Source organism: Synchiropus splendidus, chromosome 6 (genome assembly GCF_027744825.2).
Source record: "Synchiropus splendidus isolate RoL2022-P1 chromosome 6, RoL_Sspl_1.0, whole genome shotgun sequence".
Taxonomy (NCBI): Eukaryota; Metazoa; Chordata; class Actinopteri; order Syngnathiformes; family Callionymidae; genus Synchiropus; species Synchiropus splendidus.
Window position 1 is genome coordinate 9,223,598 of NC_071339.1, and position 24,244 is coordinate 9,247,841.

General features: G+C 42.0%; 3 protein-coding genes across 7 annotated transcripts; all 3 read right to left on the reverse strand.

Moving 5' to 3' along the window:
- Nucleotides 1–115: 115 nt before the first annotated feature.
- rpp14 (ribonuclease P/MRP 14 subunit) lies at nt 116–2,272 on the reverse strand. Of its 3 annotated transcripts, XM_053868892.1 has the most exons (5): nt 2,189–2,272; nt 1,793–1,892; nt 1,198–1,274; nt 1,041–1,119; nt 669–858 (listed from the first exon to the last, which is right to left on the reverse strand). In XM_053868892.1, the coding sequence occupies exons 2-5, from the start codon at nt 1,871–1,873 to the stop codon at nt 817–819; spliced, it is 279 nt and encodes a 92-aa protein (XP_053724867.1). In that variant the 5' UTR covers nt 1,874–1,892; nt 2,189–2,272; the 3' UTR covers nt 669–816. The 3 variants fall into 3 exon arrangements, with proteins under 3 accessions (XP_053724865.1, XP_053724867.1, XP_053724866.1); XM_053868891.1 differs by lacking the exon at nt 2,189–2,272 and having other exon boundaries at nt 1,793–1,951; XM_053868890.1 differs by lacking the exons at nt 1,793–1,892; nt 2,189–2,272 and having other exon boundaries at nt 116–858; nt 1,198–1,265.
- Nucleotides 2,273–2,710: 438 nt separating this feature from the next.
- On the reverse strand, nt 2,711–14,777 carry abhd6a (abhydrolase domain containing 6, acylglycerol lipase a). Of its 2 annotated transcripts, XM_053868888.1 has the most exons (14): nt 14,641–14,777; nt 13,172–13,289; nt 10,095–10,254; nt 9,909–10,022; nt 9,657–9,789; nt 9,428–9,585; nt 8,866–8,920; nt 8,616–8,716; nt 4,725–4,838; nt 4,539–4,668; nt 4,312–4,469; nt 4,174–4,228; nt 3,144–3,244; nt 2,711–2,887 (listed from the first exon to the last, which is right to left on the reverse strand). In XM_053868888.1, exons 1-14 carry the CDS (start codon nt 14,705–14,707, stop codon nt 2,717–2,719), a joined length of 1,635 nt encoding a protein of 544 aa, XP_053724863.1. In that variant the 5' UTR covers nt 14,708–14,777; the 3' UTR covers nt 2,711–2,716. The 2 variants fall into 2 exon arrangements, with proteins under 2 accessions (XP_053724863.1, XP_053724864.1); XM_053868889.1 differs by lacking the exon at nt 3,144–3,244.
- Nucleotides 14,778–15,893: 1,116 nt separating this feature from the next.
- lmcd1 (LIM and cysteine-rich domains 1) lies at nt 15,894–23,066 on the reverse strand. 2 transcript variants are annotated; one of them, XM_053868524.1, is made up of 7 exons: nt 22,866–23,066; nt 18,849–18,937; nt 18,411–18,666; nt 18,111–18,260; nt 17,834–18,037; nt 17,121–17,339; nt 15,894–17,052 (listed from the first exon to the last, which is right to left on the reverse strand). In XM_053868524.1, exons 2-7 carry the CDS (start codon nt 18,935–18,937, stop codon nt 16,942–16,944), a joined length of 1,029 nt encoding a protein of 342 aa, XP_053724499.1. In that variant the 5' UTR covers nt 22,866–23,066; the 3' UTR covers nt 15,894–16,941. The 2 variants fall into 2 exon arrangements, with proteins under 2 accessions (XP_053724499.1, XP_053724498.1); XM_053868523.1 differs by lacking the exon at nt 22,866–23,066 and having other exon boundaries at nt 18,849–18,955.
- Nucleotides 23,067–24,244: the final 1,178 nt, after the last annotated feature.

The following is a 24,244-nucleotide window of genomic DNA, read 5'->3' on the forward strand; positions in this document are numbered from 1 at the left end:
CTGTACAGGGAGTGGAACGAATCTCACACAAACTCCACACAAACACACGTCCATGCAACACGGTGATCAGGAGAAATTGAACTCAGTCATTGAGACAACATAGATTGTGTAGATTTTGAAACTTGTTAAAAATATTGTACATACATTTACCGAGCTACTTCAAAGACATTTGGGTGAACTCAGCACTGTTTTTATTTCAGGAAAAAAATAAACACAGCATATTGCCTACCACAATTTTGTGATTGAAGTAAGACAATTTTTTGTTATGTTAATTAAGTGCAATGACTCCATGTATCCTCACATGATCTTAGCAAAAGCTGTCAAGTCACTTCCTCTGCTGCTCCTCGGGCATCATCACCATCACCTCACCCTCCATCACAACCTTGTCCTTCACCGAACACGTCACGGCGATAAAGGCAAATGACATTTTTATCTTGCGGACTTCCGCTTCAGCCAGGACTTCCTCGTTGACGTAGAGCGGTGCAGGGAAGCGGATCTCTTGGTACAAGAAGACAGAGCCACGACCTGGCATTTTGGTCCCGAGCACAGCTGAGATTAAGCCATTAATGAGGACACCGTGCACAATGGGAGTCTCAAATGAGGTGGTTCTAGCATAGTCTGGGTCAAGATGAAGCGGATTTGTGTCGCCCGTCAGCTCGGCGAAGACCTCCACATCACGAGACGAGAAAGCTTTGGTGAGAGAAGCTCGCTGGCCAACATGGAGCAGCCGAGCAACAGGACGAGTCGAGGCGGCTACAAAACAGAGTTTTGACTTGTTCAAGACTTTACTGCAGATGCAGTTCATCATGCTGCAGATCAGCACTGTTGGGGCGACTTGTACAGCAGGTCTGGAGACACCTGAAAGGTAATGCATTATAAACAGGAGCTTCCTTGCCAAACAAACACACAACTCTTTTGTACATAACTGAGCAGTGCTGGAAGGGAGGAACACTAGTGTCTCTTCTCGACACTTCTAATGCTTCCCAACCCACCACATTATGGTGAGCTTACAAAAATCTGCTAGCATTCAGAAGGCTGACCTGCAGGACTCTGAAAGCACAGGGTTGGTTCTGGTAGAAGCCGAGTAGAGTCAAGGAGCTCCACAACTTCCCTACATCCCTGGAAACAACAATAATAATTAAGGCTTAACACGTTACACCTACACAAACATTTCAATGCAACATCACAGGTCTTCACCTGCTGGCGACACGAAGACAAGCAGTTCGGGCATCTTCATTGTACTCCAACAGATCGAAGTCTATAGCTGCTCCCACCTAGTCCACAAAAGAAATACAGTAGCATCACTGAGAGTGCCCAAAGAGAGATGAGCCATTGTCTATAAGTGAAAACTAATTTGACCGCAATCTCAAGCACCAGACTACACAGTGGAGTTGGAGGTGATTCGACAGTTGCCGAATGACATTCTTCCAGGAAAAAGTTATTTTATGATGAGCTGGTTCACAGCAGCCACTAGAGAAAAGCCACAGTCAACCATCTATGTTGCTGTAATATTGTGGATAACATAAACAGCACAACCCCCAAATGACTTTCAATGAAACACATGTATGCAATGACAAAACAAACATTCAACATAGAATGATCACCAACCACCCCGTGCAGACTCTTCAGCCCTGTAATGATGAAATACTTCAGCTCATCAGCAGACAATCGGGTAGAGTCACTCTCCACCTCCCTGTTAGAACACGAAGAGAGAGGAGAACTTTACTCGCTTCTGTGTTCAAATAAGAGCAAATCCATTCCGACAGAATGAAACGGGCACTCACAGGCAGACCTTCATGAGCTGGTACGGAGCTTGCTTCAACCACTCCCGTTGGAAAACAGCAGGTTGTTCCTCTTGGTCAGAGGTTTTCATCCTACGCCAGCGCGAGAATCTGAAAAGCAGGTCAGAACAGCAGACAGCAATACCACTGCAAGTCAAGCAGACGACCATGCTCAATTTAATTAATTGCCACAGTAAATAATACAAATAATATTTCAGAATTAAGAGCAACAGCTGAGGGAACTATTTTACTGGAGGGGAACAACCGGTGTCACTGAACGTGAAAGGGGTACATTTAATGGTTTATTGCATACAAGCAAACTGAAATCTAGAATGATAAAAACCCTGATCGTGACATCCAAAGTTAATCGTTTTACGTAGATTTTTGTATTTTTTTTGAATACTTACCCGTTGGCTCGAAGGTACCAATAACAAGCACCGTTTGTCACTTATCCTTCCATCCGCGCATGCGCTGACTATTCTTCTTCTATCCTTTCGTCGAATATCTAAGGCACATATATTTTACTGCCCCCTTTCGGAAAGGAAGTTTTTATGTATTTTTTTTTATGACGCGTTATGAATGGTTTTAAGTGATTCTTTTCGTTTAATATTTAAAGTTTGATTAACAAATAAATATCCAGTTTCTCCAGAAGCGTTTTTATTTTGGTTTATTTTCTCTTGTCTTTATTGTTTATTAGTCATATTTTTTCATACATAATAATTACAAAATACATGAAAGGAATTTCCAGGAAATAATATCTACTGTTGTGTCATGTATTGTATGAGTTATAATATTAAAACATGCAGTATTAACAATCCTACGGCATCAAGAACACACTTGTGTGGTAGAGAATGGAATGGTAAAGCATAATGTGAAGTGGTGTACATTCGAGTGTACAAAAAAGAGGACGGTGGTTCAAGTTCCCAGGAGCTTCTTCACATCATAATTTGTTCTCTCATTTTCTCAGATGACAAGAAGTTCATGATGAGATTTGCAGCTTCTTTGGGTTTATCCAGCAACACTGAGTGACCACAGTTGTCCAGCAGCGTGACCTGACAGTTTGGCTTGGCGGCTTTCAGCAACGAAGCACCTGAATGGTGAACAAGCTGTGCAGAGGTAGAGTTGAATGTAAATAACACAAATTGAATTTGGATTTAAACTCACATCAAGCACCGTAAATTCAGGTTGACAAACCCATTTACTGTTACGTTTAAGAGGATGGATTTTTTTTCTTTTTGGGATTTATTGAAACCGTTATGCAGCCACAATGAAAGGACTTAAGAAAATTATCCTAAAATCTGTATAATGTTAGTGGAGTCATATCGACACTTTTAACAATCAGTGCGGTTCTGGTTTATATACCATGTCGTTCTTTCCCCAAATCACTTGCAGTGGCACTGAGATCAAGTGCATCTTATCCTGGAGCAGACGTACAGACTGTGGTTTCGCCAGATCTTCACATACTGAGACAGAGACATACTTCTGTTATAATATAAAACTGCTTGGAATTACACAGCAAATAGAAGTAAAGCATATAACATAGTGTTACATGACATACATACAGTATATTATAGCATAGCATAGTGTGGCGTGGCGTGGCGTGGCATGATGGCATAGGATGGGATAGGATAGGACAGGACAGGATAGGATAGGATAGGATAGGATAGGATAGGATGGGATGGGATAGGATAGGACAGGACAGGACAGGATAGGATAGGATAGGATGGGATAGGATAGGATAGGATAGGATAGGATAGGATAGGATAGGATAGGATAGGATAGGATAGGATAGGATGGGATAGGATAGGATAGGATGGGATGGGATGGGATGGCATGGTACACTATATTGTGGTAAAACATGCTATATCGCTGTCCAACACAAAACAGTGTTGTTGCATAGCACGTTACAGTGCATTATAGTACTGTTCTATTTATTAAGTCCTCTGCTGAATGATACACTGTAGTAGAACAGGGCCGCACAAACAAAACCCATTGCGTTGACAGTACACCCATGATGTGTAGTGAAGCTTGGTATCACAGTATTAAATACTGTCGTACCGTATTTTACATGTGATTATACACAGAGCCAAATGTAGCTCTACTGCTACTTTCACTACAGTGCAGAAATTAACAGTGCGGAAACAAAACAGTACAACGTATGAAAACCAGCAGTAGAATAATGCTGCCACATACTCTACACACAAACTATACGCAAACTTGAAGAGTGATTCGAATATCAAGTCCAACGAACGAACAGTCAAAAAGCAGTGATAGTGCAGTTAGTCAGGTAAAAAGCGTAATACAGCACAGTTTTGTAGAGCAATGACAAAGCGTGGTACTGTATAGTACACTGCGGTTTAGTTGGCATACCTCTGTTTTGAGATTTACCCACCTTCTCTGTAGAATACATTGTTGGGACGTTTGATGTCCAGAATGCCTCGAATGATCTAGTGAGACATGAGCACGCAGTGATGCTGGGTGAAAAACAAAACTGCCACACACAAAATGAGCTGGGATGAACTGCCCGTACCAGCGACGGGACCTTCCTCTCTGTGCAGCTGAATAAGCTCATCATCCTCCTGATTTCCTCAGGGGTGGTTGGTATCAGAGCAATGGATGCCTTTTGACCCAGACCCTCCTTCAGTTCACCGATGATGTCATTTTTTACAGGCGAGTCCAGACCTGGACCTGCGCAGGAGGGTCAGAGCTAAGAGGGTTGGACTGCTCTTACATGGTTTCCTTCTGCATGGGCTGTACCTGGACATATCAAGGTCACACCGGTCAGGAAAGAGGAGTAATCAGCGGCGTACACCCCAGCAACAGCTCCACCCATGGAAATCCCAACAAGGTAGAATGGTCTTTTGTCCAGACCGATACTCTTCACAAACTGCACACAAAATATCAGTGTTATCTGGTCCATAGAACCGATGTGCTTGTACAGACCTGGTGGATCCGGGTGACCTGTCCCTGGATGGTGTAGTCGTCCCCATGGATGCGACTTGTGCCCCCATGCCCTGGCATGTCCACACACACCACACACTGGTTTCTGGGGAGCAGCTGTGGGCAGGACAAAGACAGGAAATTCTTCTCTTCTCTTTCATTGATTGAGGACTTTAAGACTTCCCTGTGCGCTTCAACTGTGTCTGAGGTTCATTTGTGGGTCAATATTGTGGCCAACCAGGACAAAGGATTGAAACTTGTGTACCTTGAACAGAATAATTACCAAGCGCTGCCAGTCTAACCCCACTTTACCAGTATTTTGCCCAGTGAATGTGGACCATCCACTTCAGTTATATGGTTATCTGGTAAGGTGGGCCTACAGGTACCATGTAGGTGCTTCATCCATTAACCTTTAAATCTGAGGACAATGAGGACCAGTGCGCTGACTTAGAAAAGCACTACACATATCTTAGGGAACAGCCTAAAGCAAGAGTTTTAACTTTGGAAAAGCATATACTTGAACCACTGATCATTTATACAAACATCACGAGTGTTAGTTACCGTGACTAAGGGATGCCATTCATCTTTGTTGGAACTGAAGCCATGTAAAAACAAGATCGGAGTGGCAGCGCCCCCAAGCGTCCCTCGAATGGCATAACAGAAACGGTAGCCGCCACTGTGTGAGTAGCGGATAACCAGTCCCAGATACTGACGCATGACCCTTGACATGAAAGCACAATGACAGGACAATAGTTACTTTTTTTGAATTCACGTGGAACTATCTGAGCATTTTACACGCTTTCAGAACATATTTTAATTTAACCACAAGAGATGGCAGTGTTTCACCAGGCACTGTGCGAATGACGTGAAATCTTATGAGAAAAAAAAAATAACCAAAAGTATAGACGTCTTATTAACGACATAAAATATAACGAATTTAGAATGAAAAAAATTCTAAATGTAGGTGCGAATTAATTGTTTATTCAATGACCAATAGGTGCCTACACCTAAAGCGAGAAACAGGATTGAATTACAAATATAAAAAAAAAAAAAGTGAGACAAACAACAAATAACAAAATACCAAACAGTTAAGCAGGTCGATCCTATATGGTCACCTGACATTCAATAACAATTCTCAAATTTTATGTCGCCTTAAAACAATTGCTCAATCCTAATGATATTAATGACATTGTGATAGAATAAAGAATAAAACCTGACATGTAAGCCTCTATAACAACGATCATTTACCAGGCATAACCCAGGATGAGGACTTTGGGCCAGAACAGGACAGAAATAATGGCACCAAAGATGATGAGCACCAGAACACTTCCTGCTACATTCACATCCATGGCTGCACAAACAAGTCAAAGCATCCAAATCAATTGTCAGTTATGAACCCAATCACATTGTTTTGTAATTCACCACAAGTTTTCTCCTGAAAACTCAGTAATTTAAATAAAATAGATATCAGCGGTCTCAGGTATGTTGAGTGACGCGCTCACCTGTGCGGCGGTTCTTCTGTATCACACTCAAGCCTGTGTGCTTATGAATAACCTGCACTTGATTTTTGACGATACCAAAGGCCAATTACTGGGTAATGTTCAGCTGGAAATGTGGTGCTGGTGTGTTTTTATCAGGCTTGAGGCATAAACATTAGAAGATCTTGCCCTCGGAAATGTGCTGAAGAGATTAAATAACGAGTTTGAGAATAACTAACAGCGGATAAAGGTGGAGAGAGTAGCCTGTTGTAATGATCTGTTTAAACATGACATTAATCCGGCGCTTCTTAAAAAAAAAAAACCTTTCAGGTCACCACGTAGTCGCCACCACCATGAGGTCTGTGTGTAAAGTGACGCAGTATGTGCATGTGTCCCCCATCGACCACCTGATCCTGTCCCCCATATACATATATATGACACGGAAGAAGATGCCAACTGAAATACAGAACATGAACTTAATGGATCAATCAGTAAATAGAAACAGATGGACAGATTAGCAGACATGAAAGATGCATTTTAAACAGAACGATGGCAACGTTAGAAGACTGAAGCTTGAAGACGCATAGTTTGACTGTCATGGCAGACAAATAAAAAGAGACACATTACAACCAACTTTAAAATACTTTTTTATGTCGTTCTGTCGTTTAGTTAAGCTCATTTAAGTGGAGGAGGAGTGAGGCAGTGATGATGTTATAATCTGACTGAAACCAATGAGATTGACACAGTTCCAAAAATCCAGCAGAGGAATGTTAAAAATGCTTTCAAACTGAGCAAACCGTAAAAAATTGGTAATACTGAGAAGGCATTCCTTCACAGTAGACATCTTCCACCCTCATTTCAGCTTCTTAGCTTCTTTGCTGTGGACCTGCTGCCCAGACAAGAAGTCTAAAATGAGTTTAGCAGCCTTTCTGGGTCGCTCCAGCACCACAGAGTGGCCGCAGTTGTCCAGCAAGTCGACATGGCAGTTTGGCAGCGCCCCCTTCAGGACGTCTGCGCCTGAGACATGCAGAACCTTGAAAGAAAGTCAGAATAATTTGGATTGCAGAAGTATAAAAAAACGTAGTGTAGAGAGGGAAACGGGTTCATCCAAAAGTGTGTCTACCAAGCAGATAAAGCCCAGAAACCTTACACTACACACAGAAGCAGCCCTACTCTGAGTCTCTGACTGATGAGCTTTGTGCCTAAACAGCAAGAATGAGGGGCATTTAAAGGAGGTGTCATTCAATTATTGGGTCTGACAGCCTAGTTTTGCTAATTTTTTTTTAATTTGATGATGCATTTCTATATAGTGCAGTCCCTAGGTTCAAACTTTAGTCTCAATTGATGGCACTGGAGGAGAGTTAACTGGTGATTAATGGCAAACACATGTTGTATCTGTAGTAAATTTAGCTTAAAGGAAGCTGTTCTCAACAGCAGAGTGGCCAGTGATGCTTTCCTCATGCAAACACCTGTTTACTTCAAAAACTCATCGTAACAGATGCTGTCAAGTACATGCTTTAGAACAGAGGTGGGCAGTTGAATTTAATAAAGGGTCACATCATAAACTGTGACTGTTATGAGGAGCCACCACGCCAAAAAAAAAGCCGGGATGACTAAGAAACATGACAGAAATAAAATCATAAGTAACAAGGACGAAATGAACCATTAAAGATCTAATGGAAGCAAGGATATTAAGAAGTGCAAATATGGCATGAAACCTATAAAAATATATAATATTTTAGAAAGAAATCAATTTCAAAATATATTTTCAGTTTTCTTTCAATGTATTTTGAGGACCAAAAAATACTCAAAAATAAAATAGCAGAAAAAAAAAGAAATTTTAGTCCTGAACATGTTATAATTACTGTTATAATCGTAAGAAGAAACAAGACAAAAAAAAAAAAAAGTCAGAAAAATGACTTCTTATCAGGCGTGTAGTTTTAGTCTGACCTCACAAGGGCCGCAAAAACACAGGCAAAGGGCCTCATATGGCCCCCGGGTCGCACTTTGCCAAGGTCTGCTTAAGAATAATGTCAGAGGCACTGAAGAGGCTCAACAGCGTGCTGACAGCAGGACATTGGAAACATTACTGGCCACTCTGGTGTGGAGAACAACTTCCTTTAAGCTACATTTAGAAGAAAAACATGGGATTCATTTGCCATTAAATCGCGAGTTAACTCAGCTTCAGTGCGATTAACTTAGATTAAAATTTCGATCTTGTGACAGCCTCAATTCCTATCATTTGCTGACTGGAGACTGTTGCACATCATCTATTTCTGTCTGGAGTGAACTGACAAGAGTGGAGTCCAGCCAAATGCCAGGGGAAGTTAAGAGTCATTCAACATTGAAAAACAAATCTGATAAGAGCCACTATGATGGAATTTGAAATGATCCTTTAATGAGTCAGCTAAGTTACCTTGTCCTGCTTCCCCCAGATGACATGCACGGGTGCTGTTATCAGATGCATCTTCTCCTGCAGGAGATAGCGAGACTGCTGTCCAGTGATCTCCCGGAACACTGAAGACAAACGACAGTAAGTGACTGGAGACTGTGAAACCACTAAGATGCCAATAAAATATTAGCCATTTTCAAAAATAGAATAAATCTTATCATATTTTATTATCTTGTTTTCCACGAAAGAGAGGGGGGTGTGGAGGAGAACTGACCTTCTTTGTAGAACCCATTGTTGGGGATCCTGTTGTCAAGGAGCGCACGCAAGACCTGACCACAGAGAGACGACAAAAGCATGGACCAGCTATTACAGATGGAGGTCATCACGCACATGAATGAATCTTCTCAATTTCCTGCATATGTCTACCCCCTGACCATCACCATCACGTGTCATGCTAGTGAGCCTGCTATTTTCTGGGTTAGCTCACCGACCTGTGAAACAACAGCAGGTCCACAGTGGCATATATTCAGGCACTGCACTTCCACTACAATGTTGCTAGCTCATTGTCTTCAGCAGCTTTCAGGGATATCAATTTGCCGGCCCAGAATTGGTTAGACCATGAGTTGAGTGTCCGAAATATAAATAATAATTGTATGTATAATGCGGGATCTGTGGGTCGCAGCTTTAGAGAGAGAGCAAATATAAAGTGCATTTTCATAAAACTGAGCAATTCATCCTTTCATTTCACCCAGTCTTTGGGATATCAAACTCTCAAAATGGAATGGAATTCAGAGCCAAGTTGCAGGCTGTGGAGATCATTTTCAAGTTGCCTCTACCTGTCGAGGAAGAGTGAAGGGGGTGTAGCAGCAGAGGCGGACCATCTCCTCCAACTCCCGATGAGTGGAGGGGATGAGAGGGATAGAACCTTCCTGCTTGTTCTTCTCCATCTCTTTCAGTTGGGTAATGAACTCGGTATCCGTGGGATAGTCCAAACCTGGAGGGCCAAGGGGAGACCAGGGTGAGGCTTGGCAAGACGACTGACGGATTATTGTGGACCGTGTTTACCTCCAGGGCATATCAACGTGACGCTGCTCAGATGAGACGGAAAACAGGCAGCATAAACACCAGCGACGTTCCCGCCCATGGAGGTCCCAACCAGGTGGAAGGGTCTTTTATCCAGACCGATACTCAGAACAAACTGCACAGACAAGAAGCCGAAATCTTTCATTTAGCACCACGTGGGATCAAGCTGAAGTGCAGGCTAAAGAAATACAACAATAATTGTACACAGGTATTAGATCTTAAAACAAAACTGACCTGGTGGATTCGGTTAACTTGGCCCTGAATGCTGTAGTCCTCTACACCAGTGCGGCTCGTCCCCTCGTGTCCTGGCATGTCCACACACACCAAATACTGCTCCTTAGGGAAGAACTAAAGGGAAAAAAACTTGATGTTATCCTCCTTCAAAATCAGTCCCTCTGACGCGATGATGCGAGAGCTCACTTTAATAATGGGAAGCCACATGTCTTTGTTGGCAGAGAAACCATGCAGGAGCAGCAACGGTGGTGTTGCGTCCTCTGGCGCTCCGCGGCTGAAATAGCAGAACCGGTAACTCCCACTGCTAGAGTAGCGGACCACCAGACCCATTTTGCGACGCAAATACCTAAGCAAGGAAAGAGATGTCACAACTTAGGAGCTCAGTCAAACATCAGAGTCATACATTTCTTCAACTAACACAGCAGACGTGAATTGCCATGGCAACCCGACGTTAAAGAAGCATTCTGTTTTCCGACTATACATCATTATTGCGTTTTATTTGGATAAAAAATAAACGTCACAAACATCACAGTAAAACACACGTCCAGAAAGAAAGCATCAGAGTTCTGTTTTAATATCAACGTATATTTGCTAGCTTGCTGACAAACCATGACCATTTGCACAACATTACTGACAAACAGATGTCAACAAAACACACAACGATGGGGATCATGGGTTATACGTTCACCTCCTTTATGGCGTGAACCTGGCTGCCTGTCACATCCTTTTGTATTTGTAGCGGCTTTTGTTTTTTTCAGAACTTCATTTTTAAATATAGTGGCTGAGAGGTGCAATTTAACAAACACTTTCACAAAGCAACACACACACTGACGAAACAACACACAACCGCCAAAACAAAACACTATCATAAAACAAAGCACACAATCACAAAACAAAAACAAAATGTTATGTAGTTTTTCCGACGCTCAGGCGACCACTTCCGGGTCACATTTGTAGTCTCTTTGTGTTTTGTTCTGAGAATGTGTGACTTGTTCCACCGATTTATTGATATGTTCTGTGAATATATTTGTATGTGCAGTGGTACCTCGGTTCTCGACCACAATCCGTTCCAGACGGCCGTTCGAGAAGCGATTTGTTCGGAATCTGAATCGATTTTTCCCATTACAATGAATGGAAAAAGAAATAATGCGTTCCAAGCCTTAAAATAGGCTTTTGTAGGAGTGAATGTAGAGTGTCTGCTGCAGGTGCGCTGTTCCTCTATGTGTGTGGCCACTGCATGTGGGAGGGGTTGCCGAGTGAGTGACGTCTCTCCAGAAGTGAAGAGGTGCCCGGTGCGTGTCCAGCTCTGAATGTGCGCTTCTGTGCAGTTTGGCTGTGACAAAGTCATAAACCAAGTCACGCTCTGTCCCAGACTCGCCTCATCCCTGTCCCAGCTCCAGCCCACAACAGAACATCAAATCCTGGAGTGCGCGCTCCAGCCGCGGAGGTGTGGAGAGCGAGCACCTCCCCTGTGACACTCTACCACGGTCCAGTGTGGAGACAGGAAAGGTTTCACACCTCAATATAAAGAAAAAAGTCAGTAAATGGAGCTAGCGGGACACGTCTGCTTACAGAGGCTGCGTTATACACAATATTTTGCACCTCTCAGCCTCCATATTTAAAACCATGTTTGGAAGAATGCGAGTGAAATATACAGTAGAAGTGGATAATGTTAATTTATCAAAGAGGAGGATCTGGACGTCAACTGAACTAGAGCACACAAAGGATTAGCAGGGAAGAGGCAACACACTTTGTCAGTATCGCAAGCCCCAGAAAGAATTTTGGATCATGAAAATGAATTTGACATGCATGCAGTTTGCGTCTAGAACAAGCTGCACTTTTGAGCCACCGCTGCAGGTCTTTCCTCACAAGCTGAATCGTTCTTGGTTGAACAGAACTGTGATGTAATCCAGCCCACAGCCGAGGTGTAATGTTTCAAAAAGACAGATCAGATAAGTTCCTCAAAGCCACCATGACCTTTCCACATTTAACTAATAAAAATTGACTTGAATAGCGCTGTTATGAAATGGTGTTTATGGTTCAGAGGTCACATGACCAACAGCTTGCACGAGGTCCAAATCATTGGCCACCACTTGTGCAATAAAATACAGCAATGTGTTTATTATATAAAGAATAAAAACTGTGGACAGTGACTTCCACAACCCTGACTTGACTTGAAACCAACCACAGACCGGTTGTGTCTTTCACTAATTTTCAGTAATTCTGCCAGACAACATGAACTCTGTACTTGTTTGGCAGCCTGCAAGTGTGATAATGACAGTCTGTGATGCAAGTTATGATCTTACATCACAGACTGTCAGAGAGCAGCAGCTGCTCTTGTCCTCTTTGTGAGCCATCGACTTCCCTACAATCAGCACCTCCAAGTATATTGACTTTGTATTTTTCATGTAATTCAGATAATATTTGACTAAGTTGGTTTTTGTAACACAAAATAACAATGTGCCAGAACATGTTCTGACAGTAATATTTTGGGGGCTAAATTGTTTCAGCGATTGGGAGCCTGCCAATGTGCAGATGCAACAGGAGAGAGACTCTGTGGGGTAAATAACAATATCCAACTACTTTCCCCGCAGTTTTACTGCCCAGGACGATCATCCATCGTGTAGATGGGGTTATTCCAGTATCTACAGTCCTCCAGAGCTATACTGAGCAGCGGTTAGCGGAGAGTGCTAACATGTTAGCACAGGGCTGCCGCTTCTCTCGCAACCGGCCTAAAACACTCGCAAAAGAGGCTTGTATGTGGCCTTTCTAGCCAAGAGACTTAATATGTAAATACGTCCCGGACTTTGAACAAATCGGAGTTCGAACAAAAATTTCAATTTCATTTTTTGCTTTGGATTTTGAACGAAAATCCAGAACTCAAACATGCAGCGGCCACACACATTCACTCCTACAAAAGCCTATTTTAAGGCTTGGAACGCATTATTTCTTTTTCCATTCAATGTAATGGGAAAAATCGAACGTCCGTCTGGAACGGATTGTGGTCGAGAACCGAGGTACGGCTGTATATTATGAATGCAGTCTGTGGTGCGCTCGCAAAATGGCAGTTGGCTGCTATGTGACTGCAGCAACGAGTCCTCAGTTTACATTTGCCAAAAGTGGACAGAAATTCTCAAAGTCATTGCTTATTTTGTAATTTATTTTGTAGTGTTGGACGTCCCTCCAACTGAAGACATACCCAAATTGCTCGAATATTTTAATTAATTTGGGTGGATGATGGTAGACTGACAGTGTATATTTACCAGTTATATATTTTGATGAAAAGTCCTGGCTTGAGTGCTGTCACCAGGATAACCAGGATAGGAAGAACCAGGACACTTCCTCCCAAAAACATCAGAAAAGACACGCTCTGCTCCATGCCTGAGGGAAGCAGAAATAAAACTGCTTATTCATTGGACAAGGATCTGCTCTAAGAATCACGAGGAACGGCTCTGTTGTCTCCCAGACAAATGTTCACACTGGACATCATTGTCGCAGCGTCTCGTAAACCTTGCAGTTCGTAAAATGTAATTCAATCACACACTTTATTCATGGTTGTTAAACCTTTCATCTGCATACAAACACACATACACTTACCACGTCTCTCAAACTTGCATTTTTCAACAGTCAAAAGAGAAACTGTAACACACCTGATTCAGTCAGGTATTACGTGTACTGTACAGACTGTTATATCTTCGAGGGTATTTATATGAACAGTGCTGCTATGCTAGTCAAGAGTCTGGTCCTCCTCCAAGCAGCTCATTTCCACCCATAATTTCATTTTCAACCACGTTATTGCAACACTCAACGTTCATTCTTGATTGGTTGGTTAGTTGTGGTGTAATATAGTCCAGCACCACTCATCACCAACATTTCCTGAAAACTGCATTCAAAATCTTTGGTGTTATTTAACTCACATAGATATATAAATGCTGGCAAAACAGTATTAGCATGGTATGTTGTGTAGTCGTCAAACAAAGTTAATATTTGTAATATTTTTTACTAGTCCGACAACATGTTGTTCAATTGTTTAGTGTGATTGTATTTCCGTCTTTTCATACTTCTATAATTAGACTTCACTGTATGCACGCGGCAACAGGTTGTGCAACTTCGATAGCTTTGGCACATAGCATTCAGCAAGTTATTACACCTGCTTATAAACAGTGAACGGGTAAAAGTGAGGGTGTAGACTCATTGCGTTCATGGCGACATAATGCCGATGTCCAGATTTGTTGACACTATTTCTGCACGTTATTTCGTCATGATTCTACTTTTGACGTGGTTACTTATTGCACTCTGGTAGATGGATTATTCCATCCATTGAATGATCTGAAACAATAACTGGCTCAGTATCATTGTTGCTCAAAAATGAGTTTGTAGAGTTTTATTATGTGTGCACTTCAGCTTTTACTTTAGAGCAATATGTTAAAGTTTGGAGCTGCACCTGTTCAGGTTTATATATATATAGATAGATAGATAGATAGATAGATAGATAGATAGATAGATAGATAGATAGATAGATAGATAGATATATGCGAGATTAATTAGACTGAATAATTACATTATTTATTAAGAGCATATTTTTAAATAGCCTGACAGCACAAGGGAAAATATCATTAGCTAACATAAGTCTCTCTGCTTGTAAAAGACTGGCGAATAAGCACACCAAAACAAGTGAACGATAACCTTCAAAAAATGTCTTCTTCTTTCGAGAATAAAGTGCATGAGTCACCTGATGAGTGTCGCCGGAGAATGTCGCTTCCTGCTCCGGCTCTTGTGTCGTCTCGAGTGTCCGCCATTCAGCCGCTCCTCCTCCGCCGAATTGCTCAACTCAACCTTTCATCTGGATACACACTCGCTGCGTTCAAAGACTTCCGGAAATACCAACATCCCTAGCTGGAACGTTTGAACATTGAAGTAGGGGTTTGTTATGACCACATGAGGTCGCCATCTGCTACAGTCCGCACCGAGCAGCAGCAGGAAGTTCGGGTGTCAGAGAGAGAGAATATATATATATATATAACGGTTTTTCATTTTGCCTCATTTAGAGGCGTGTTATACTTCTATTATTCATTTTTGAATTGCTATATTTTTATTTATTTAACTGTATTGCTGTATTTGTTTTACATTTTTGAAAACAGCCTTATTTTATTTATTTAACTGTATTGCTGTATTTGTTTTACATTTTTGAATAATGCATCTGGCCTAACTGATTAGTCATGCAATACAATTTTTTAATATCCTATTTTTTTAATCGACTGACAGCACTAATATCTATATATAGTAGTAATTTAAGTAACACTGACTGCTCAACATCTGCAGATTTCGTTCACTTGAAGTGCTTCGCAAGGCACTAAATTAGGCATAACTACTGTTAAATAAGAGCGTGGGCTGCGTGACCAGTGACTTCAAAGGGAGCATGGAGGATGTTTTGATTTGCTTCAGGGTGGAAAGCTTGCTTTTCCAAACCTCAAATTTAGGTTTCATACTTAGAAACCACAGCAACAACATTTTTTTTCATGCAAGGCCACGGCAGTGATGAATTATATGACTTGACGGCGTTCTTTCACATTCAAGGCCCTATATTTACTTTTCTCAAATATGCTTAAGGTCATCGTGGTGTCTCATGTCGGATGTGTGACTTCACTGTTAGAAAGAGAGTAGTTAGACTGAAGGGAGTGAGCTGTGTGAGTTGACATACTCGCTCAAGGAATGCAAAGTATTGCCTCGTTCCTGCTCTGTTAGATCAACTTGCTTCCCGAGGCACTAAAATAACAGCGGAACTGATATAGCGTATTTCATTTCCCAAAAATAACTAGTTTTGGCATAAAAACCTGTGAAATGAGGTTGCACTCTTATTTTAGTGAGAGAATGTCGCGTTTGATACGGAAAAAAAGAGACAAAACATGAAAGTTAATGAAGCAGCAAGTTTTGTATTTCAAAATCAAAACCCACAAAACAAAATAATTTCTGAAGAAGATTTTAACATTTATTGGCTCTTGAACTTCCAGCCTTTTTCAACTTTCCAGTTCTCTACATCCAACACTGTCTGGATTGTTCTCTGGACTGGGACCGACCAGATACAAGTGTCCTTAACTATGTGGAGTCAGTCATCTTACAGAGACTCAGAGCAGAGCAGCTTCTTTCCCTCAAAGCACACATGCACTCGGGGTGTCTTTTAAAGCTAGCATGCCGAAAGTCAAAACAGCAGCCTGTCAGTGTCTTTGCCGTTAAGCCGTTTCCTTTGTGCAACTGTTTTTGTATATGTGCGTGTAATGTTTGAGCGGCAAGTTTGTGAGTGACTGTTGTTTAAATGCATGCTAGCACATCTGTGTTGTGCTTTGTTTTTTTTAAAGCTTTGTACTTGTGACTGTGTTAATAATTATACACAAGGCAGCTTGAACATGTGACATTGTACCAGTATTAATATTCTTGTGTGGACCTTTGACAAGACACTGATCTTATGTCCGCGTAGAGTTTTAGGGTAAAAACATCAAAATAACTGTGTCATTATAATGGAGTTTAAGTTCGAGTCCTGGTTAAAGTTTGCATTTGTTTTGGATGGTTAAGATAAGGGTGAGAGACTGGGGAAAGCATTATGTCAGAGGTGAAGTATGAGTGTGTCTCTGTGTATATTTGTCAGTTTGCATTTGTGACTTGATTGTGTGTTCATGATGTCTAACATTACTTTGAGTTACTCTGCCTGCATGTGTGTGTACAAATCATATAGTTCTGCTGATTTTTCTTGTAGTTTCCAGTTATATTTGTTAGTAAAACTTCGTGTTGTGAGGGTGCAGTTGTTTTTTTGCATGCAGGTGTGCGAGTCATGCTGTGTGCTGTTTTGTATCTGCATCTAAGTGAATGTGTATCAGTGTCTTTTCTTAGCTTGTGTTCATGTGCGAGAGCAGTTAAAGTTTGTGTCGTGAATGTTCCAGTTCTTACAGCTGTTCTTACGCTAGTGTGTTAGTGTAGGTTCTCGTGTATGCGAGTCGAACTTTGCGTTCCAACTGTGTCTGTTGTGTTCATGTCGCTGTCAATGCTGACAGGGTGTGTCCAGGTTCTGTCCACATCTCCAGCAGCAGTAATGATGAGGATGCCAGGTTTGTCCGTCGCTCGCCGTGTGGAACGAGGCGGTGAAGATCAGCTGGAGCAGGTAAAAACAAAGATGTTCACAAACAATCAGGAAGTGAGTCGGCAGGAAGTGAGTCTGACCTCATCACAGCCGCTGCAGCGTGGCCGGATGCTCTGGCAGTAGTGTCGTCCGCAGAGCAGCTTCTGATTGGACCAGAAGTAGACCAGGTCCACCAGACCCTCTTTACACTGCCAGCACACGAAGCAGGTGGGGTGCCAGATGGCCTCCTTATAACCTGCACGCTCAGCAAATACAACTGGAATCTCACTGGAAATGACCCCATGACAACCGCTGCACATCTGTTGGACACACACGAGAGGACATATTTAAAAAACCCAGTGTGTCTCAGTATTTATACTGAAGATCAGTGTTTGTTCTCTATGTTCCTGACAATTGCTTTACGTTGCCTATCGAGGTGTGAACTAAATGTTGACTCACTGCGTGTGGTAGGTCATTAGTTTGTGTACCTTAGTAACCACCAAGTAATAACTGAGTGAAGTAACTTTATATGAGTGAGGTCATATTCAATGTAATGCAGTTGAGTGTCACCAAATGTTATGCAGCAGCCATTTGCAGACACACTCATATCTACAGTAAGTGGGTGTGTTATGCTTTGTGTGTCACTCTGTTCAAGCTTTAGTCTGCAGTTGTGTTTATACGAATCGCTCCGCCATGGTATTTGTGTTTGCCAGTAATAGTTAGTAATGGTGTGACTCATGTAAGTGGGTGAAAATGTGTTGATACACTTCAGTGTAGTCATAAGTGTGTGTGTCTTACAGAGCAATAGACTCACATATTGCTTGTCCGCATCAGAAGCAGTGTTATTGTTGGTTCCCGGATGCTCATCCCAGCTGTCACCGGCAAGCTCTTGGGCATCTTTGGCTGCTCTCTGATTGGCTGCTTGGATCAGGGCTCCGCCCTCGCCAGGTAAGCCCACCTCGCCAACCCCCAACACCTCCCGCTTGTAGTGCTGGACAAAGAGCAGCATGGAGGAGATCTGCGGGAAGGAAACACCATCACAGAGGGGCAGGAACTCACTCTGGATCAGAGGACAGAGATCAGAACCAAACCTCATCCTCGCTGCCCAGACTCTGGCACTTCATGGGGTCCAGGTCGTAGACAGGAAGTTGGCTGAGGAGCTGCCTGCGACGCCGCAGAGCCCCCTCAGTGCCGGATACTGGACGCTGGTTCTTTGGCAGGAGTTCCATGTACCTCATAGCCTGATGGACGGAAGACAGTGTCGCTGGTTTGGGGACTAGAACTGAGTTCTTTACAGGGACAAGCTTCAGTTCAATTTCTTTTGTATGTTGTCAAGATGATGGCACATTATTTTATATTTTATCAATAAAAATGACTCCCACTTCACTCACAAGCTTCTGGCTGAGGCTTGCTGGCGCCCAGTCGTAAGTGGTGGTGTTGAATGTCGGGTCTTTGCGCGACACCACCGGGTTGGTGACGATCATGCGGTTCCTCTTGTACATGCGGAGGCCCCCACCACCTTTGACCTTGGCCGTCAGGTGAGCGCAGGGTGAGTCTGCGAGCAGGCGGCCCATTCTTTGGTCGTCGTCAGCATCGGTGCCAGGAACATGGTCGACCGTGTTGCAGCCACAAACCGTACAGGCTTTCCTGTCATGATAGATTTAGAGAGGCCTGTATGAGACAGACAATTTGTCCTTCAAGATTCTCAACAATAAATTTTGAGGTGGAATATTTTGGACTATTTTTTTTAATGCTGAAAAGGAGCTCTACTCTCCATGTGGGATTGGACTTGGACTTCATTTCCAGGTTTCAAAGTGAGATTGTTGTACCTCCAAGAATGTTCCTGAAGCCCCAAGCATTTGTCTTTACAGATGAGGCACCGTGCTGGACGTCCTGCTGGTGTAGAGCGAACACTCATCTGAGACAGAAAACACATTTCGTTCAGTCCATTATGGCTTCCTCTGAATTATACGTGTTTCCAAGGTGGTGTGTATATATACATATATTTGATGCCACATTAAGATGCCCATGTTCTTATCATCATTGAAATAATCATTTCTGTAAACATCAATTATATTTGGATACAAAGTGTTTTGTTTTCACATGCCAACTTATCTGCAATAAATCTGGATGGAGGATATGACCATATATGGAAGTGCACTCTGCTGCAATTTGTTCTTTTGTGTTGCGTTGTTATGTCTGAAAAACCCCTTATTGTGTCAGATGTCACATGACTGATTTTAGTCCAGGACAAATGAGGTGGATTTGGGGAGAATCACAACTTGTTTATTATAAATGACAAACAACAATAATCATTTATTCCTGATTAAAATGCAATGTTTTTTTAAAGACAGACTTGAATCAGATTGTGGAAGTGGTGTTTAAAAACCGATCTTTTATCGTCGATTGACGTGGACAACAGTTGCTGAAAACATTTTGGTTTTGCTTTTACGTTGACTGAAATGAGCTTCAATAAAAACAGTTTGTATGATGAGTGAAGTGAGATGGAAGATAAGATAAGATGGGTTTTGTGTGTTTCATCGAGGACAGAGATGAGATCGCGCTGGACATACTTCAACACATACACAAGGTGGATGATCTCATTGGTCCACCCAGTGACATCATCTTATCTAATGGCCCACCACATTATTCATCATCTCCCCGCCTTCCTCTTCAGCTGAAAAACATGTCACTGTTACGCTCCATAGGCCTCAACTCTTTTTTGTTTGTTTGAACTGAAGAACTTATACACCTCCACACAACAAAGTGAGACATGCGCGCTAGAGGTAAAACCTGCCCTCCGTCATCAACAACTAGACAGACATAAACACACCCACACGATCGGCGTATCCAACCACACCAAGTCGCAAACTCTCTCCACTCTCTCATCTCCAACCACATCAACTCATACATTATGGAGCCAAAGAGAAAATAGACACACTCGGAAGTACACAACAAAACCATTAACACACATGCGGCAACCAGCATCTATTTACCTTTGAAATGCACAGTAAAACGCAGCTCAAAAGACCACGGCTCAAACTTAACACAAACCTTTGCACACATGCCACAACACAGACTTATGCAGGAGCTGAACGTACGTAGTTTCAAACACACCGCAACACAAAATATACTGTAACCATATCAATTATCACTTAAATACACACATAAATAGTGCATAGAAACATCAATAAAATACACAAAACACAGACTTCAGACTACACAAACATAGATAAACAAGCATCTAGTACAGACCTGGACAAAGTGCTACCCAGGGGCCAAATGTGACCCTTTGACTGTATTGATGCGGACCTCCTGGAGTCAGAGTAAAACTTATAATTTTATAAGTTTTATTTTGCGCATTATTTTAATTTGTCCATTTTTTGTTCATTATGGTGCAACTGAAATAAAACCTCCTTGTTTATTTTTTTTTTAATTATTTTAGGAGCATTTCTTCTTCCTTAAAATACATTGGAATTGAAAATAGATATAAAATAGGAACAGAAAACAGATATAAATGTATGAAACAATTCGATAATCTTTAAATGAAATATGACACAACCAACCAACATTTTTTGTGTATATTTTTCACACTGTAATTTCAAAGGTCCACATAATATCCTCACTTGATGCCACACGCACACATAGTGCACCCCTAACACACGTGCATTAAAACATACACCTGACGCATCAAAATACAAAAAGATGTAAATACATTAATTACTGACACAAGTCTTCTTTAAACACATGAGGAAAGAAGTGGGCAAAGAGCTGCAAACCCACTTCTTGTTTATCTTCTCTGACTACTAAGTCCTCAGGAGTACCCAAAGGAAACACATGGACGACAGATTCTTGAAAGAATCAGGACTGTGGGTCTGGGGCAAAGCGGGTGGAAAGTGAAGGTGAGGAGACAGGGAGAGTGACAGCTTGTTGATTGCTGGTGTTGAAAAGGTCACACTGATGATGGCCAGAGCAGAAACAGCTGAAGAGACTTAACAGAGTCTCTCTTGATCACACTGACCCACCGGGGTTTAGAATAGAGTGCTGTCACCATTGTTGAGCAAAAGCTCCGACAGACTGGCAGCCTGTGTCTTTAGCACTGGGGGATCACTACCGTTGTGCTATTATTATGGTGACGGTGGAGTGTTGACAAGAAGCAACGGCAGTGGTCAGTGGTCACCTCATGGAGTATTATTATGCTGTGTGTTTTGGGTGTTTCGTACTTTATTTTGAAGAGGTAAGCAGCATATTAGAATTGGCCGAGATAAGGACAGGCGAGGAAACGTGTGTGACCTCACAGCTCAGCAGAGCACAAGGAAGTTCAGGAGAGCCAGAGGAGAACCACAAATGGTCATAAATTTACTCACTAAATCAACACAAATTTGATTCTAACTGGTTCAACAAGGCTATTTTGTCATCCAAATTCCAGGGAACAAGAAAAAAAAATGGCACATAGGTATGAACTATATCAGAGACTTTAATCAGTGGGGCGACGGGGAGCAGCTCTAAATTTAGGCGTCAGATAAGACCAGTGAGTCGTAGTGGATCATAGTTGGGAGGGAGATTCTAAACATGTCAACTATGTGCAAGGAAATGGCAGGAAATGTCACGACACAGAGTAGGAGTTCGACAAGGCTTTGTGGACATTTCCGTCCGGCGTAAACGCAATGATTTGTTCATAAATGTTTAATAAGGGTGATATTGAATGGTGACTGCCAAAACTGAATCTGTTTCAGGACCAGTTCAAGTTCAAGAGATGAAGAGGGGCAGTCAAGAGACTCCTGCTCCTTCCCTCTCCTATAAAAGCACCCCTGCTCAACACCTTCCAAAATTTCAGAAAAGACAAAGAAGATGCAATGTTTGCACTCGTGTCACTGAAATCTTTTAATAAACTACCACTACAAAACACACTTCCAGGGAGACACACTTCAAAGCATCCTGCATAAACATACACTTCAACTCAAGTACACTGTTCGACCCGAGGACAGCAAAACCCATGCTGTAACACGCTCCGGCACATGAATACACTTCAAAATACCAACAATTGGGAATCCTATCTTTGTAATCCTGAATTGTATTGTCTGTGTGTGTGTGTCAGGTATTCCGTAAAAGGCAGACTGCGAGGTTTGAACTTCCTGAGAGGTGACACTGATCCACCAAAGGTCACGCCTGGACTCTCCTCGGGAAAGAATTTGTCAGAGATTTGTCACAGTGTGACAACAATAAACCTTAATTTCTGTACAAGATGGATTTTAAAATGACTGTTTCATTTGTCAGTTCAACCAAGAATACAGGATGCTTACTTTCTCTTGCAAATTGGAGGCACTTGTGTCCACACTGTCTGACAGTAATAAGTAGTTATTCCCAAGTCAAACTCACTTAAGAAAAATCTAAACATTGCAGAAGAAATCTGGTGTAAATGGTCAAACATGGATTATTATCCAGGCACACTGAACTGGAAACTGGCGTCTGTAATATTTTGTGTTCTTTTGGGTCATCCGTCAGAGGTCATGGTCACAGCCGACCTCAAAACCCAAACAAACACACCTCGCCTCAGGGAGTCATTTGTGCCTCAGTTGCCATAGTGATATCTTATGGTGGACTGCTGATCACGATAAAATGTAAACTGTTTGATATATAACAATTTTCTCCTTGATTTTACATTCCCGCTTTTATACTACCTTCAGACACATGTTTGCGTTACTAACCTCCGTAAGTAATGTCTAAGTACTATGAGAAGAAGTCCCCCACATACACTAAGTTCCAAACATCACACGTAAGCTTCATACATCACCAGTGAGCCCCACAGCCGACCTTTAACCTGTTGGTATATGAGGGAGTCCTACCTTCTCAATGGCACGTGTAAACTCTGCTCAGACTGCCTCTGCTGCGCCCAGAACAATGAGACCTTTAAATTCCTCTCTCCTCCACCACACTTCCTCTGGTCCCGCCCACCGCTGCTCCAGCCAGTGTGCCGCTCTGATGACTCTCCACAGCTCACCGCAATTCCAGTCTAAAAGTGCATCTTCCTCCAGCTCACTCCATCAAACCTCTGGCTCCAAACCTCTTGGTGTGTCAGATATCAGAGAACATCCAACAGGACTCTCTGTACTGCAACTTTTTTGTTCTCTCGCCCCCGATTGGTCCAGTCGCCACCTCAGTTTCTCCTCCCTCTGCAACATGAACTCAGCAGGTTTCCACACGTCTGGATCGCTCTCTAACACCTCCCAACTCATTGAATCTTCAATGTTTGCCGCTCAGAACTCCATGGTTTTGGGCTCTTCACTGGACTAGATGAACCGCAGCGATGAGGCCTCTCACACCAGAATGTGTTTTCACTTTCCGTGAAAAAAACAAGAAAGCACAAGGCCCTGAGGGACTTCCTTCTGCAGGCAGTCACACTGATTTTGTTAAACTCTGACCAATCAAACCGTCACGTTCCTTCTAGGAAAAGAGATTGAAGGAAAATGAAAACATAATTGAGAACATACGCAGAGAACCACATATGGAATCATTCACTCCTCACATTAATTCAGATTATCTTGCTTAATTCATGTACAAATAGTAACATAGTAAAACAAATGATTAAAGGTTTAAACTAGCGGTGGGACTTTAACAAGTTAATTAGGATTAATTAATTACAACAAAAAAATATTTTATTTAATTCAATTTAATTGAACCGTTTGCTCTCCAGACAACAGGGAGCCTTTGTAAGTGCAGGAGTTCCTGGTCCACTGATCACACTGATGATGCACAAGACACGTGGCAGCTAGGATGATAACAGCAACAACAAACATGGAGGAATCCCTGGACAAAAGCAAACAAACGCTTCTGTTTGCTTTTGTTCAGGGAGGTTTTTCACTACAAAATGGCCAGGGTTTCCACTACTCTGAATGTACTTGAAATTCTTATGAAACTGAAATTCTTAAAAATATTTTCAAGACATTAAAAGAGCTTCAGTTTAAATAAGGTGATATAACTTGAATATAGACACCATCGTGATTTATTGTCAAACCGATGCAAAATAAACCATATTTTGTTGTTTAAATGTGTGTATGGGTCCATCATTTGATTCAGTAATATACCAAATTCATTCAAATTGAAAAATGTGGCTTCTTGTGGCAAATATTCTTATACCATTAAACTGCGATTCATTAAGATTAATTAATCACAAATTCTCGAATTAACTAGATTACATTTTTTTAATCGAATCCCACTCCTGGTT

Excerpts from the sequence above, each read along its gene's own strand:
- lmcd1 (XM_053868523.1), bottom strand. The coding sequence starts at position 18,955 with ATGTGTTTTCTGTCTCAGATGAGTGTTCGCTCTACACCAGCAGGACGT. Across the intron at positions 18,667-18,848 it reads CTTCAGGAACATTCTTGGAG|GAAAGCCTGTACGGTTTGTG; the intron begins GTACAACAATCT and ends CTATCATGACAG. Across the intron at positions 17,053-17,120 it reads GCTGCAGCGGCTGTGATGAG|CTGATCTTCACCGCCTCGTT; the intron begins GTCAGACTCACT and ends TACCTGCTCCAG.
- abhd6a (XM_053868888.1), bottom strand. The coding sequence starts at position 14,707 with ATGGCGGACACTCGAGACGACACAAGAGCCGGAGCAGGAAGCGACATT. Across the intron at positions 9,790-9,908 it reads AAGTTAACCGAATCCACCAG|TTTGTTCTGAGTATCGGTCT; the intron begins GTCAGTTTTGTT and ends TTGTCTGTGCAG. Across the intron at positions 4,669-4,724 it reads AGGTCACCCGGATCCACCAG|TTTGTGAAGAGTATCGGTCT; the intron begins GTCTGTACAAGC and ends TTTTGTGTGCAG.
- rpp14 (XM_053868890.1), bottom strand. The coding sequence starts at position 808 with ATGATGAACTGCATCTGCAGTAAAGTCTTGAACAAGTCAAAACTCTGT.